The following is a 15,838-nucleotide window of genomic DNA, read 5'->3' as shown; positions in this document are numbered from 1 at the left end:
TTCAATTGATTCCATTAGTCTTCTTTTTTTATTTTATTACAAAAAGGAACGACTATCATTATAACTTCAAACAAAGGGCCTTTCAAAGAGGCGGGTTGGGAGGGACTCAGTGCTATAGTATATCCAGTCAATAATGTATTCTCAACCATCAAAATAACGAGTCTCAAGTGGTTACTCAGAGTAGTAAGTGCGCATGTACTATGAACCCCAATCTTTGAGAGTTGAGACCAGCTAGTGAGCTAGAGCAGATTGTGTACCATGGATTGACGAACACCGCACATTGATATACGGTACGAAATGGACAGCAATCTCTCAGTTATTACCGCTGACATTATTACCGAGGGAATCTATCATGGTGCCGAAAACATATGTGCTGTTTTTTATGGAAAGTTACGATTGATGTGAAATGCCAACTCAACAATGGTAATGTTGACTAATTTCGAAATCGTGTAATTTTGTGTTTAAGAATGTCCATGCTGATTAAACGCGATTGCTTCCCAGTGAGTTTATCCGAGATTCGTTTATTAAGCACATATTATCACATCGCTAGGGGGCACTGTTGTTTTCGTCAAAATATTTGCCACCAAACTTGCTCAAATCTAATGATACCTTTAGACGCAGGCGGCGACATTCTCCCATTTAGCCCGCATTACCATATTTGGCAGGGTTGACATGGTTTTTCCTTATCCTAATATGGTTGGACGACCTACTATGGTTTTATGTACACACCTACCACACTGGCAGTATGCATAAGAAACATAACAATGCAATGGTAATAGAAATATAATTAGTTGTAATAAAAGATAATAACAAATAAAATGCAGCCAAGCCATGCTAAGGTTTCTTTGTGTCTATGTAAATAAGATAACCACAAGAAATGGACTTGATGACAAATCCAGGATGCGTTAAGGGAGAATATTTTTAAATCCGTGCAGAAACAACGAATGAAGTCCAACAAACCCTAAAGGCTAAGTAAACACGTATCAAACTTGAAGTTTATAACCTCAAGGTTAAAAAGACCTTTCACCCACGACGCCCATGACGTTCGTCTCGGCTTGTTCATCGGAAAATCCACAGCACTTTTTAGTGCACTGTCTTCATTATATGAATGAAAGCATTTAAGTTTAGGAGGGGTTGAATTAGTGCGTTTCAAGATTAGTAACCCATTTTTAGTAAGAACACAATTAATAGTCAAACTGAACCATTAAACTGAACAAATAAAGTTTTTTAAAAATAATTATTTCAAGTGATAACATTTCGCTATGGATTGGATATTTTTCTTCCTAGTTAATTTTATTTGGAACAAATGGTTATAGAGTAAATTCAGGGGTTGTGTGTTTTAAAATAAAACGCTTAATTGATGGAAATAATAAAAGTTTAGTATTTCCATTATTGGATCAGTGTTGTTGGAGTGAATGGGGTGAATGATGATGTCTATAAAACGCTGAACTCCTCTTAAATTTCAGTTTTCGATCAATACTTCTTTTCTTCAATAACCTATTGTATTTTAGACTTCAATCTATAGTTAAGCTTAGATAATCCAATAGTATAGCCACGATTGTTGACAAACAATGAATCTGAGGTTTTTATCATGAATTAAAAAAGCCTATGAGTACTATTTAGCGTTTTTATTTATACTTCAACGAGAGTGTGAGCTTGAGAAACTGATGGGGTGACCCTATAGGGTTTAGGCGAATATATAGGTTAAGTGCTGTCACTCCATGAAAACTGAGAAATGATTCTCAAGTTAAATGTTAACTGAGCTTCACAAGCCTTCATAGTCCCCTTGAATGGTCAATAGAAGCTAAATTCCATACTAAAGTAATTAGTTGATACGTCTATAGACACTATCTATAGAATTATCTAAATCCTACTTGCAGTTTTATTGCTTCAATCTCTGAATCTCCATTTTATTAAGCCCTAAGATTGCGATCGCTTATTTCCTCTTGAAATAGATTAATGAAATAGATTAATAGATTATCATTGCAGTAGAAATAAGCAGATTTTGTCAGATTACACGATTGTTTTCTTTACTTTGTCAACAAAGTTAGAAGGTCAAATTATTTAAGAACTTCCTTATTTCAACCACACCAAATGCAATTCTGTCAGACCACCCAAAATAATTCGTCTCGCATGTACGATGTACGCACGCGCGTTGCTTAATACTTTTTCACGATCTTGAAGCATTAAAGCGGAAAGACCTTGAAGGAAGTATATTTTACGAGCCTTCTATATTGTTTCATAAGTATTCTTGCAAAGCCAGGTTTTAAATTCAGGAGTCTAAATAAGCAACAACATATCATCATCACCTGCGTCCTGCGCCCCCAGACGGTATTTATGCTAACTTCATTTCTGATGTCTGAACGAAACATTGTTCAGGCTTCCGATATGCTCGTGTTTCAGGTAAAAATGAACTATGTTCATGATCACATAGGTAAGGTACCTAGCCGTCGTTTTAGGTAAGGGGCTCCTTGTGATTTGATGCCTTTAATCAATCATTTAAGTTAAAACTCTAATTATCTAGAAGACTAGAACTATTTAATGTTTTGTGTATGCAAACTACTTTAATTTACCAAAATAAAACAAGTATTTTTGCTTATATGTGCCGTTGTACTGGTACGTCAAATTTTTCTCGAATTTTCGTTCATGCCGGCCGGCACGTTTTTGTTTATCATTTTGTGGATTATTTTTTTAAATTGAATAATCATTTCTTGTGGATTTAACTTTCCCTATGAAGTTGATCCCGTCAAAGCCGAAGTATTTTATTAGGGCTATAGCAAGATCTCAATTACTAAATAAACTATTTGCCAGAATAAACTAAAGAAACATATAAAGATGTCATACTGTGTTTATATTAATAACTCACCCCCTCATAGATATTGATATGATATCATGAATGTACTTGATGATTTAATCGTTTCCTGGATGTATTTGTATTTTTTTATTATATTTCAAACTATGAAACAATGGAAACTTCCATGCTAATGCTAGACATAATCTGTTTTCTGTCATTCTCAAACTGAAACTTGATGATTGCTCTGGACTCTATTACTCTCATACTCAGTGCTCATACTCTGTAGATTTGTCAAAGTGAAGAAACTGACAATTAAATTAACACATTTTATTAAGATGTGAACTCGATGATTGCATCACACGTCACTAATCACTATGCCAGAAATTGCAGACCTCCCGCCCCACAAGACTTGAAAACAAGATCAGGATTTGAAGATAAAAGAACTCCATTGTTTTTGAAAAAGTTTTAAAACTTTCAGTATGTTATTTTTACATTCTCAACAAAATAAAACACTAGCGTGAAATTATGTTTCAACAGACCGGACCCGTTATTGAGATTTCATCTCAATATAATGAACTGAGTATACATACATGAGCTTTTATGTTTTAATAAGACTACACGACGAACTTCATAGAAGCAGGCGGACAGACCGTAGCTCAATTGAGAAGGGGTGCACATTCATATATTCATGTTTACATATCATTTCTTTCAAAAGCAATTATGAGATGGACAAAATAGCTTTTAGGTGTAATGGAAATAAGAATTGACGTCATTTTATATCATTGTCTTTCTAGCCTGAATAGTCCACAATGCATTGCGTTAAACGTGGGCCGGTTGTTCGAAAATTGGATAAAGTTATCCACTAAACAGTGATTATTTCAAACATTAAAAAAACGAAGTTAAAATTTAATATAAGTAGCTTTATCGTTTTTCAAAGCTTTTTTACGACGGTTGAGAAAGTCACTACCCAGTATCCAGTGCATAACTTTATCCACCTTTCGAACAACCGGCCCCTGCCTCCCTGCCCCTGGTACTTTGTCATCGTTGTCAGTGTTGGTTTGTTTTTTAATTGTTCTTAATTGAAGTATTGGACATTTAATTGATATTTGAAAACGCGGGCGCAAACGAAAGCAAAACAATCAAATAACAAATAAAAACAAATACTGAAATACAGCAAATACAGATCCCAGAAGAAATCGTTTATATCAACTTCGATTAGAATGAGTTGGGAAGACAGTTTTTCTATCATGGTAAAAGAGAGTAGTGCCAAAATAAACGAAGCTAAAGTATGAATTGAATTTTTTGTTTTCCCCTTGCTTGAGCTGCAAATTATATGTCAATTGTCAAATAGTCAATGATTGGCATAAATCATTACTTGCAGCTGCAGCAGCCTTTATTCCATAATAGTGTTGATTTTTCCCTGATTCCCCAGCTGCCTGTAGGTTATTATGCATGGCATTGTATGTATGACTTTAATTAAAAAGGCTTCAGGTAAGTAAATCATATAGTAGTAGTGGACCATCCACTCCATCCAGAAAGTAGTTTGTGTTTTCAGTCTTTTTCAGAGGCATTGATTTTTCAATTAAATAGAGACGGCTTCATAGCTTTGACAATAGCAGAATGGCAATGAATACCACAAACAAAACTTCAGGTATATACCATTTAATAGTTTGGTACAGTAGCTGGGGCTTACATTTTTTAAGTAAATAGGTTATTTCCAAGTTATCATATTTCCTTTTGTTTTATGGAGAGAGTGTCTGCCAATTTATGCATGTTAAGATCAGTAGATTGCATTTTTGCTATATATATTTTGGAATTTTGCATGTGCAGATCTTACTACCATTCCAAGATAGAGCAATCTGACTACTTGGCCATTTATAGTAAAACTGAGCCATGGGTTGATTGATTCTCAATTTTCTTTAATTACATTTTTTAGCCTTTTCTCCACCTGCTTTTCAAATCCATCCCAACACCACAGTAAGCCAAACAGCATCATTTCATCCAATCAAAACAAATGGCTTAGATGATCCTTTGTTTACATCACATGAGTCTTCATCAGTGGCATTACTTCATAGCCTGCATGAGAGGATTAAACAACAAACTGAGGTATACACTTGTCTGACACCTGCATAACAATCAATAGGCTTTTCTTTTACTTGTTTAAAAGTTTGATTTTTCATTCCTGCTTTTTACTTTGGTTTTGAAATCCGGCAAACAGCTAGTGGTCAGCATGTTTATATTACTGTTACATGTTACAACAGAGTTTTGATCTGCTCAAGTCTAAAGTGGAAACATTGGAAACAACCCTGAAAAACCAACAGAAAGAAGTTCAGCATTATAAAGGTGAATGAATATACCTGCATCAAACATAATGCCATATGTAAGGCTGGTTATTCTACAGAATGTGGGGTTTTATTAACAAATTGTTAAAAGGTTTTTATAAGGTAATATTGATTATATCTGCATTTCGTACAGATGACCTTTCTTTTCTTGTACAAAAAATTGAAAATATTTCACCTGAAGCTTCATTAGAGGAGGTAGGAGAGTGCATTTTCTATCTGTAATGACTGCTATACTTCTATTGTTATATATACTTGTATTTCCAGTGTATTATTTTTTTAAGGAAATTTTATATGACTTTATTTTTTCCAGTTTAAGGCAGAAATAAGATATGAACTTAATAGAATCAAAGATTGTGAATCAAGTTGCAGAAGAGATGATAATGAAAGACAATATGCAACATCTGAGAGGTTATTTTATCATGGAAAGGAAAGTGAACAAGTTTTAGACTCACTACAAGAGATTAAAAATAGACTTGGTAATGCAACTATCTTTGCTGCTGACAACTTGAAATGAAATGTCCAGAAGGATATATATAGATTTCAGCTCAGAAATTTAAATATTATAAAAAAATAACAACAAAAAAAATAACAACAATTGATTTATATGCAATTAATTCACTGTATCCTCCCACAAATGTTGTAGCAGTAACCAATGCAGTGCATTGCATCTTCTTTCTTATATTTTTTGTTGCAGATAAAATAGAAGAAGATTTATCCAGTAGTCAACATAATGTAGAAAATAATAGTAAAATGGTTGAAAAGGTACTTGAAATATTTATGGATCTCCACCCTTATTCTTACGTTCAATTCAAATTATCTCGCAAATTTGGGTTGTCTATGATTGGAATTGGAGTGCAATGTTCTGTATTATTCAGACCAGCAGTTATCCTCATATATACGACTTGCTGAAAACCAATGCCAATTTAGAAGCAATTCCAGAACACTTCCATGCATGGTTTTTTTTAGAATGTGACTTTATTAGCAGACTGGAAGAATGAAAACATAGAATCAATGAACCGACTTTGCAAGTTGCAAAATTTATCCGTTGATGAAGTTAAACATTTAAGGTGATTTTTCCCGCGTTATTTTTTATTTTTCAAGCGTTATAAGGTACGTAAAATGTTCTATGGTATTTCTGCTTAAATAATATTATCAAAACAAGATTGGGCAGTCAGGTTAGCAAGGCAAAATATGAAGGTTTATTTAGACGGCTGGACAAACGTTTAAGCCAAAGGCTTAGGCTTGATTGTTTGGATTAATTTTTACTGTTTTTCAGATCAAAACTTTACAATGTTCAAGATAGAGTTCACGAACTTGAGACAAGTGTTAACGGCGTTCCCGGACACAGCGAGTCTTCAAACAGGCGAAAATCAGAGAGTTTCCTTGGTAATAAGCGTATTATAATATACACGCGATGCAGACAAATCAAATATAACGAGAACTTTGCTTTAAGCAAATAACGTTCGTAGAAAATAAGCAGTGAAGGACGGTAGCAGGGGCGCCGTGGCCGGGGGGGCCAGGGGGGGCCATGGCCCCCTCCAGGATTAAAACCTGTCGGAAATTTACGAACATTGCATGTTGTCGGAGTATATCAATCATAACAGAGACTAAGCTATTTTTGCATTTGTGACTGTGTTATGCTGAATAACCTAAAAGTATTTGAACGATCAGAAAATAGACGCGGTTATTTCTAATATTATACGGTACGACACTACCCCAATTTTTTATTATGTTGTCGCGCAGGCTAAACTAGCTGTTTCTTCCGAACGTTTCCGGTTTCCGATAAACATAGTTTCTATTAATATAACATTTAATACATAGTTTCTATTAATATAACAACGCAAGGAATGTAATTTTCGGAGATTGGCGCGATAAAATCATGAATGGCGATGTATCTTCGACCGCATTTATTGTTCAGTGAGTTTATACAGTTTATTGCATTATATGGTGACCGTCTAAAGAAACACCAGCATGTTCCGTATCAGAATGCTGGAATAACAGCAAATCCTTTTCAAGTTAGTACTTTTAGTCAAACGGTTCCCGAAGTTTATACAAAGATAAGGTACCACGATAGTACAGCGGAAGAACTAAACTGATGAGAGGATTGAAGCAATTGCGAATTTGTTTATATTTTAGTTATAAACAAATGTTGCGTATAGAATACCCTGTATGCTCCTCCACTAAGTCTAAGATTACAAAGCTATATAATAGAGTATCGTGAAATAACGTATATTATTTCTTAATGCTTGTGGATTAGAAATCTCTGTAATAAAGTTTTGTAATAAAGCGTATGTAAAACGTGAATATTTATCGGTCATATTCAGTGTGCATGAAGCGTCAATTTAAATTAGTAGACGTAGCTCGTGATCTTTGTCATAGCAAATGCATGCGCGTCCTTGCCCAACCCCCCCTGTCAGTTTTATAAATATTCGTTACTTTTTTCTTATAAAGATGTCGGGAAAAAAACGTGCCGGTCGGAATAATGTTGCCTTTGGCCACCCCTACATTAGCACACCCACGGCGCCCCTGGACGGTAGTGCAAAATATATCAAGAATCAAATTTTTAACACGTGGAAAATCACATTTTGTTTAGATAATGAGAATATCCCAAATGCACATCACAGGAATAGTTACGTCTCAATATCAAGCGATGAGGAGGAAAGATCTAGTCTGACAAATTCATCCGTCGATTTAGACGCAAGTGATGATAATGTAGATTTATCCCTCGAGATTGATGGTATGTATATTATTTCATTCACAATTTTTCTGGATTCCTCGAAAACCTTGCCCTTAGCTATAGACGTGCATCTTTTTCCAGAACTCAACCTTAACGACAATAGACAGAAAAGAAAATCTCAAAGCTCTGGTACGGATTCACTTCATTCATCGTTAAACCCACTAACTGATTCTGAGGACTCGTTTAGCGAGATATGATAGATACTTGCTTTTTTTTGCACTTTTCACTGATTTATATAAAAACACATTGAAGTTCTCCAGTCAAAAACACACGGTCTTTAAAGGTACCTGAGCATAAACAAACATCGAGCAGGGAAATTTTTTCTCATCATTAAAGTATAATATAGGTATAAACGTGCAGCATTTGATGCTAGCGGTCAGTAATGCTAGCCCAGTATTCGACATTACGGTAACAAGACTTTAAACTACAGGGAACTCTCCAAATTCAACACTAAACCAAATTGAACAACGCATTCAAAACGAAAAAACAAGTACCTGAGTCAATGATATATTCTAAGAATAGCAAATAGTATTTTTAATAGGTAATTTGGTGATTATTTTTTTACATAAGTTTGGTAAACATCAATTAATTCATGATTTGTAAATATCTGTTGAAATTCTAGTAAACTTGTACATTCAATTATCTGAAATCCTGGTGCAATCCTGTAATAAAAAGATAGGAAAGTTAAAACCACCTCGCTATTGACTATTGTACTAAGTAAGAAGTGAACTGTTAAATGGTATATGAAAGTACTCTCCACCATATAAGGCAGCAATTTTAAATACATTTTTTGAAAGCAAATAAACATAGGATGCACTGAACTGAACTTTGAAGAAACAACGTCTGGAAGCAGACGTCAATCACGTCATATTTCAAGACCTTTTTTATTATTAAGAGCTCACCTCTGAGAAGTGATTTCTATCTGACACAAAACATTCATCATTCTTTCCTTGCAAGGTCTTCCGGCTGAATCAACGTCAACTGTACACGTCCTCGCACGTTTTAAGTATTTATTGATACCTAATCTCACTCCTTCAATTATTGCAAAAATATGCTTTTCCCAGAACAAAATAATACAGTTCAGATGGAATTCTTTGATCCAATTTGAAATCACCTTTAAATATTTCTTACGTGATCTCATGTGGTCAAACCTCAACACACAAATACACATCGTGTCATCTTTTAATTTTGTACTTTTGATGGCGACGGGAAGTTCAGTTTCATCCACACAGTCACGGATCTGCGATATTTCATCTTCAGCCTTTCAACAAGTTTTAAAATTATTGGTTCTGAAAGTTTCGCCAAATATTCATTGCCGTAAGCTCGCAATAAGTTCTGTATTTCAGCTGTCTTCTTTTTCATTATCTGCGTAGACGATATTGATATTTCTGGCATAAAATTTGGGTAATTTTTGCTTAGTGAGACATTGAGCTTCGTTTCAGTATGGGGAATCTTGATAGACAATTGCAAGGTTTCAACTTTACCCTCAACTAAACTACGGCAAAATGAATCAATATTTGCATCGAGTTGACTTCCGTTTACAAGAAACTCGTTCTTGCCACAAAAAATTGAATTGAGCACGGAAAGCTCGTCGAAAATAAGCTGAACCCGCTCCTCGATGTCCGCCATTTTACATTTTCTCAAACTTGAAAATAATTCAGCACAAACACATACTTCAAAAAATGGTAGCGGTCATTTCCGATTGATGGTAATAACTGGTAATAACGTGTAGAAATTGTAAAAACGTAGTCTGGAGTATGGCAAGTTTGCTTATATACATTTTGTTTGGAACTGGAAGTGTGCATGACAACAAAAAATATGAAAAAATAGTGATTATGCTTTGTTTTGTTCAAACTATCTAAAAATATAATTACAATGTCTGAAAAAAGGTAGCAAATAATATTTTTTTCTTGCAAATTTATTTAGTTTTATTCTGCGCAATGATGGATAGTTATATATATTTTGATATTTATTAGTGTATTTTAACTTTTAGATCCGAAAGATCCTTGTGGGATATTGCCATTGACATAAGCAATGAAATTAAAAAGAGTATGTTTATGTAATTTGTAAAATATATGACTGTAAAGCCTTCAGTCAGAGCATAGCCAGAGTTCTCAGTCATTATTGACATGGTGCATTCAGCCAGCATTCCAGGATAGATTCACTGGTATAATCATCTGTGGCTGAGTATGTGAGATGCAGGACTAGGCGACTAGCTAGAAAACTCATCCCAAGGAGAAGCAAAATTTGATTTGAAGTTGATTAAGTAGTTAACTGGTCATGACTCAATGGTAAAAGTAATATATAATCTGCTTTTGATGATTTAGGTGAAAATGGTGAAAAGGTCTCCAATCAACAATCAGAAGAGTCAAGTATTTTAATTATTGGCAGTAAAAAATCAGTAAGAAGTTTATATATGAAATATTCTTTTTGACATTTGACAGATATAATCTATTGAAAATTGCAATTGCTGCATTTATTTGAGTTTCACATTTTATTGACAGCTTTGACTTTTATGATCATGCAAGCAAGTTTATCAAGTCTCTACGTAGAAAAACCAGAAATAGAATTATTGAACATGGGATATTATCACTTGCTTGTTATCCAAAATAATTTCTAATTATTAAATTTAAATATTATATATATTTGGTAGGGAAAATCTACAATTGTCCTGAGATTTCTAGACAAGTAAGATATTATGTTCAACTTGTTCCTATTCATTGCATTCAGTCAAAGTTATTGTAACTGTTAGTGCTGCTGTTCAACGTCCAATTTTGAACATGATTTATTACATCACACTACTGTAAGTATTAGGTACCGTATTGAAAGATACAAAAATATTTTTAGAGATGAAAATCCTAAACCCACAGTTGCCCTAGATTACACCTTTGGAAGAAGAGGAAAAGGCCATAACATGGTAATTTTGGTTTGAAGCAATTTCCCTACCCCATAAAAAATTTCTGAATGTGTTGATGATCATTTGATTATAAATGCAACTTGCAAATGAATTTTATTGGCATGCAAGCACGATGAAATTGCAAGTTTTTCAAAATATAAAAAATTGGTAGAAATCGTTGTGTATAAAATCAATTGGTCTAAAGCAAGACCATTTCTTGTTTTCAGCAACGAGATATTGGTCATATTTGGGAGCTTGGTGGAGGTGCATTTCTTTCCAAGCTCACCCAGATTCCCTTGAAAGCTGCAACAATCAGGTAAAATACAGTCATCTTCTTCCATCTCTTTTTTGAGACCATTAATATATGATGTTGCTTTTAATATTCCCAGCTCAACATCAGTACTCCTTGTTGTCGACTTATCCAAACCAAATGAACTTTGGCACACAATAGAAGTCCTCTTAAAAACCGTAAGTTCCTCACTTCAATTTCTCCCCTGCGTTCATATCTTAAAAAGAAGTCTTAACATGAGTTGGTTGCTTTTCTGTCTCGTACCGTTTTAAATTGGTTGAAAATGACAAGATGTGATGACATTAAAGAAATACTTTCCTTTAGACAAGAGCTACCGTGGACAAGATGCTGACAGATTTAAAAACGGCAAATTCCAGGTTGTTACAATACATGTATAACTGTATTTCTCTCCCTCTGTACAGTCTGATTTTACTGTAGCTTATCATATTTGCCATGTTGAGTAAAGTCAGTAAACAAAGATCTACAGGAGAGATTGGACGTTATACTGCGATATTTCAATGGTTATTTACGTTGAACCGTTATCGAAGTGACTTAGATAACGTCGTACGTTGGGTGGGACATCCCCTTGCCTCACTTGCAGAACATGTTATACCTTAACAATTTTCTCCTATGCATTTTGGATGTATTGTGATGCAAACGCCTAGGTGCAGTCTGTGCAGATGTAAGAATCATTTAGGTAAAATGATTTCTGGTCAAATGCTTCTCAAAGGAAAACCGGTGCCTGAACATGCCAGACCAGGGGCAACTACGTATACCACTCCCAAACAACTTGCATCCCATACTTATCTTATATTAAGAATTACGTACTCTTAATGTTTTTCTTTAATATATTTTGGTTGCGTTATTAGAGGTAATCTTGTAGAAATTGTAAAGCTTTTAGAATTAATCGTTCTTATATGATCGTTATAATTCATGTGATGTTTTATTTGGAACAGTTTGGTTCAGCAGATCCAAGACGAAGCCTGGAAACGATTTGGAGAAAATCATGCGGTGAGTGAAACAATGGTGGGATGATTTTGCATGGTGACTTGCGAGCTTTAATATAGCAGTTTACGTCTGGTGGTTGCAGCTCTAGGTCACAGGTAGTAGTACCATAGTCAATGGTTCAAAATTTTAGCTCCTTCGTTTCTTGATCAATGTATCCTTCCTAAGGCAGAGCTTTTGTTTATGGGGGAGGGGGGGGAGGGGATAGCAAATACACAGGTATGACCTGGACTATTTTCTATGAATTGAAGTTTCTTATAGGAGCCAAAACTTCATCAGGGGAACGGCCCCCGTCAGCTCTTAGCCCATCTCAATATAATAGCTGAATATTTTTTACTAAAACGCCTCCAGGGTACGAGGCTGGCCCCCGCCCTTGGTATATGAATTCAGCAACGAATAATTATTATTCTCATGCTTATTTTCAGGATAAATCTTTCCTTAATCCATTTCCAATTCCACTTGGTATCGTGGGCACCAAGTACGATATCTACCAAGTAAGACTATAAGAATCTTTTATTTCTTTTGCAATATCTCTTTAGTTATTTTACTACGTTGTACGTGTGTTGTGTAGGATTTTGATCCAGAGAAAAGAAAGATGATCAGCCGTACACTTCGTTTTATTGCCCATAGCAACGGCGCACACCTGCAGGTATTGGATCAACGCTTATTGTAAACACAGATTATTAATAGCTATATCCTCATCAGTATAATTAAAAAGAAAACATTATCCGCTAGCTATGTTCATGAAGAAACACATTAATTTTTGATGTCACTCTCAAAAGCCAACAAAATCTAATTTTTTAAAAACGAATCTTTTCGATCTCCCTATTATTACCTACAGTAAAATGATCAGGATTTTCACAGCCTTTTTTTTCTAAAGTATTTCAGCTCCAAGGCGGAAGGTTTGATAACAAGAACAAGAACTTTGTTTGGCAGTTTATTATTCCGGGCTGCAGCAAGGTTGTACGCTCATTTCATTTCTATCTGTACTCTTACCATTCTTCTCACAATACGTGCTGACTACGAGAAGGCATTCTCTTGTATAATCTAACCCTCTCACATGTCTTCATTTATAGTAAAGTTGTTTCGACTGACCACAACAAGCCAATCATCGTGCCAGCTGGTCAGGACTCCTTTGCAAATATCGGTAAGGTATACCTCGCTCATCCGTCGTTACGTATATAACTCCCAATGTATTGTTCTAGACAGAAACCTCTTCACTAGAAAACTGGTTGTACCTAGTCTCAAGACCACTGACGCGTTCTTCGGCAAAGATGAAAAAATGTAAGAACCCATGTTTAACCAACTTTTTTCTTCCCAGGTGCACCGCCGGTATCTACAGAGGATTTAGCTAAATTAACTGGGAGGTATATCACGATTCAAACATTATTTAAGCATTATTTAAGGATATCTTCCCTTTAAAGTTATATTCTTATTTAGACGTCCATATGACTTGTGGAAAGCAGCTTATGCGTCTGTTTTCCCACCGGAAGTAAGTAGATTTCTATCATTTCTTGCATTATAAATCCTGTGAGCTGGAATGATATATGTGAATGATATATAGAGCATCCTTTAGCCCACAGTTCTGCCTAGATACAAGGTATATACTGGCTTAGATACAGGGTATATACAAACGGCTTAGATAGTTAGATACAGGGTATATACAAACGGCTTAGATAGATACAGAAATACTCTAAATGGCTTAGATAAAAGGTATATACAAACAGTAGATAGATACAGAGTAGGTATATAAATATGGAGTCGGAAAATTTTAGGTTTGTGTCTCCATGCATGTCGCATTACGCATCATTGTCCGGTCAGTGGCACCTGAATTAACTTTCTGGCCAATAAACTGGTTGAACTGAATTTTCCTATTTTCTCAGAATCCGCAAGAAACACTGAAGAACGAAGATATTACCCACAATCCTCAGTATTCTGAAGCAGCAATCGATTCAATGCGCGCACAAAAGGACGAGGTAGAACTTAGAACACTTGTAAAAATTTAAAGTTGTATTTTTCAAACAAGATCACAGTCATCCTCGTTCCCAGACTGTTCAAATCGATAGCTTTAATTTTTATCGCCGAACTCTGCGATGTTTGCTGTCAAGCTATCTTTACGGTGGAAAACTGAGTAAAACCAAATTCTACCTTCTTGAATGTTCCCCTACCCTGAGTTGTTGTTCCAGTCTGTATATAGAGTTCATTAGCCGCACTATCATGTTTTTTCCCCTCATATTTCTGTGATTTTCTGCAGGAGCTCGAGAGATATAAAAGACAAGCAGAAAGGAATGCTGCTCATGGCAAAACAACACAACCTCGAGAATAATGAATCGAGGAAATGTTTCAAAACCTTCAGTATTTAATCCTTAAGAAACTGAAGCAGGCGATTCCGTCATTTCCATGCATTACATATTTTCTCGCATACAATGATAAAATGAATCATCAAATGAACAAATATCGATGCTGTGCACTCATGTGAGCAGCAGCAGGAAAAAGGAGAACACTAAATGCTGAAAACGAAAAGGAGATGCAACTTTAAATTGTTTTTTCATGGCAAGTTGCTATGCACTAACCGTGTTGCTACGTATATATGCACATTGAAAATTGCCGAATGGATACTCAAATTTGTCGGTACTTTGTCTTTGTCTTTGTTCATATTAATATGTCTTATATACATATAAACATTCGTGTATTTTGTTGACATGGTTACTACCCGCATAAGTAAGCATTTTTTGCCTAAACTTTCGCTGAATTGTGCCCAGGTATTACATAAAAACTACAGTAAATGCGTTAAGGTTTCCTGTTTAAAGAAACTTTCCTGCAATGTCAGCTTGCAAGAGTACTTCAATCTCGTACCCAGGGTCTTTACATCTTTGTGTTTAGCTCGGAAGGAACTTAACGAAGCTGAAAGACGTACTATTATATAGAATACTGACATTCATAATGCAAAGAATATTATTTAAACCTATGCATTATTTATTCAGATCACGTATATATACCTGCAGCATGGTAATTAGCGTTTAAATAAATATATCATATTTGTCAGTAACAAGTGTTGTGTAGGAGGAATTGTCACGAAATTATTGTGCAGTTTATATTGAGTGCGACAGTTTCGCAAATATAGCCAACTTCCACGTTTCTTGTATTGTTTACTTATACGAAAAAATGCGCTCACATGCAGCAACGGTGAAAGCAAACTCTTGTAACGACGGTGGACTAAAACAGGACAGCTGCCAGCCTGCATGCCCTTCTCGCTGGTCAGTACTACTGATAAAACGAATCGGCAGCGGTATAAACATACATGAGATTTTGCACAGCGTTTTTTTACATATCCTAAACTATTTGCCATTATGCTCTGATTATTTGCCTGAGTTTTCAATCGATTTAAAATATATTCATGTAGACGCTTATTTTTACTATAAATATTTATGTTCTCGAGCACTCGTCGGTTTCCTGTTTGCACAGAAGGTCTGGTTCGCTATATTGCATAGCCTATGCATTGTTTTATTGATGATTGCTTCCAAACTTCCTAAACATCTATTTGAATATACTTTGAGCCATTTTCTTATTCAATCAAGCGTTTGCTGCTTATAGCGTCTTCCGTTTGCAAGTTTCCATAATTGATAAAAATATTCATGTTGAAGCAGCTGGTTGCTGATTGGAAGTAGTGACAAATGATGGACAAACGCGTAATTTAAAATTCTGTTTTGATTGTATTATGTTAAACCATGTTTTTACGTTAAACTTTGAAAAACCATAAATAATTACAGAGAAA

At 35.0% G+C, this 15,838-nt stretch overlaps 3 protein-coding genes across 3 annotated transcripts; 2 read left to right on the top strand and 1 right to left on the bottom strand.

The window, feature by feature from the left end:
• Positions 1 to 3,769: 3,769 nt before the first annotated feature.
• LOC114527261 (myosin heavy chain, striated muscle-like) lies at positions 3,770 to 8,433 on the top strand. The gene is made up of 11 exons (XM_028548915.1): positions 3,770 to 4,080; positions 4,385 to 4,445; positions 4,731 to 4,900; positions 5,056 to 5,137; positions 5,270 to 5,331; positions 5,447 to 5,612; positions 5,831 to 5,898; positions 6,103 to 6,203; positions 6,413 to 6,522; positions 7,730 to 7,873; positions 7,955 to 8,433. Exons 1-11 carry the CDS (start codon positions 4,015 to 4,017, stop codon positions 8,068 to 8,070), a joined length of 1,146 nt encoding a protein of 381 aa, XP_028404716.1. The 5' UTR covers positions 3,770 to 4,014; the 3' UTR covers positions 8,071 to 8,433.
• Positions 8,420 to 9,502, bottom strand: LOC114527309 (RWD domain-containing protein 3-like). Its single transcript, XM_028548970.1, is given in 3 exon segments — positions 8,420 to 8,535; positions 8,776 to 9,085; positions 9,088 to 9,502. Coding segments are annotated over 3 exon segments (834 nt in total). The 3' UTR covers positions 8,420 to 8,426.
• Positions 9,503 to 9,733: 231 nt separating this feature from the next.
• On the top strand, positions 9,734 to 15,192 carry LOC114527266 (cytoplasmic dynein 2 light intermediate chain 1-like). Its single transcript, XM_028548923.1, has 17 exons — positions 9,734 to 9,762; positions 9,867 to 9,922; positions 10,201 to 10,274; positions 10,527 to 10,561; positions 10,721 to 10,790; positions 10,997 to 11,085; positions 11,159 to 11,237; positions 11,383 to 11,435; positions 12,015 to 12,069; positions 12,489 to 12,557; positions 12,635 to 12,712; positions 12,944 to 13,023; positions 13,140 to 13,210; positions 13,385 to 13,430; positions 13,504 to 13,555; positions 13,947 to 14,039; positions 14,318 to 15,192. Exons 1-17 carry the CDS (start codon positions 9,749 to 9,751, stop codon positions 14,387 to 14,389), a joined length of 1,086 nt encoding a protein of 361 aa, XP_028404724.1. The 5' UTR covers positions 9,734 to 9,748; the 3' UTR covers positions 14,390 to 15,192.
• Positions 15,193 to 15,838: the final 646 nt, after the last annotated feature.

The sequence above is a fragment of the Dendronephthya gigantea genome, unplaced genomic scaffold (assembly GCF_004324835.1).
Source record: "Dendronephthya gigantea isolate DGI-Jeju-01 unplaced genomic scaffold, DenGig_1.0 000043F, whole genome shotgun sequence".
Taxonomy (NCBI): domain Eukaryota; kingdom Metazoa; phylum Cnidaria; class Anthozoa; order Malacalcyonacea; family Nephtheidae; genus Dendronephthya; species Dendronephthya gigantea.
This window is presented reverse-complemented; position numbering and strand designations above follow the sequence as displayed.

Excerpts from the sequence above, each read along its gene's own strand:
- LOC114527261 (XM_028548915.1), top strand. The coding sequence starts at position 4,015 with ATGAGTTGGGAAGACAGTTTTTCTATCATGGTAAAAGAGAGTAGTGCC. Across the intron at positions 4,081-4,384 it reads CCAAAATAAACGAAGCTAAA|AGACGGCTTCATAGCTTTGA; the intron begins GTATGAATTGAA and ends TCAATTAAATAG. Across the intron at positions 5,138-5,269 it reads AGAAGTTCAGCATTATAAAG|ATGACCTTTCTTTTCTTGTA; the intron begins GTGAATGAATAT and ends CATTTCGTACAG.
- LOC114527266 (XM_028548923.1), top strand. Across the intron at positions 10,275-10,526 it reads TTATTGGCAGTAAAAAATCA|GGAAAATCTACAATTGTCCT; the intron begins GTAAGAAGTTTA and ends TATATTTGGTAG. Across the intron at positions 13,556-13,946 it reads CGTCTGTTTTCCCACCGGAA|AATCCGCAAGAAACACTGAA; the intron begins GTAAGTAGATTT and ends CTATTTTCTCAG.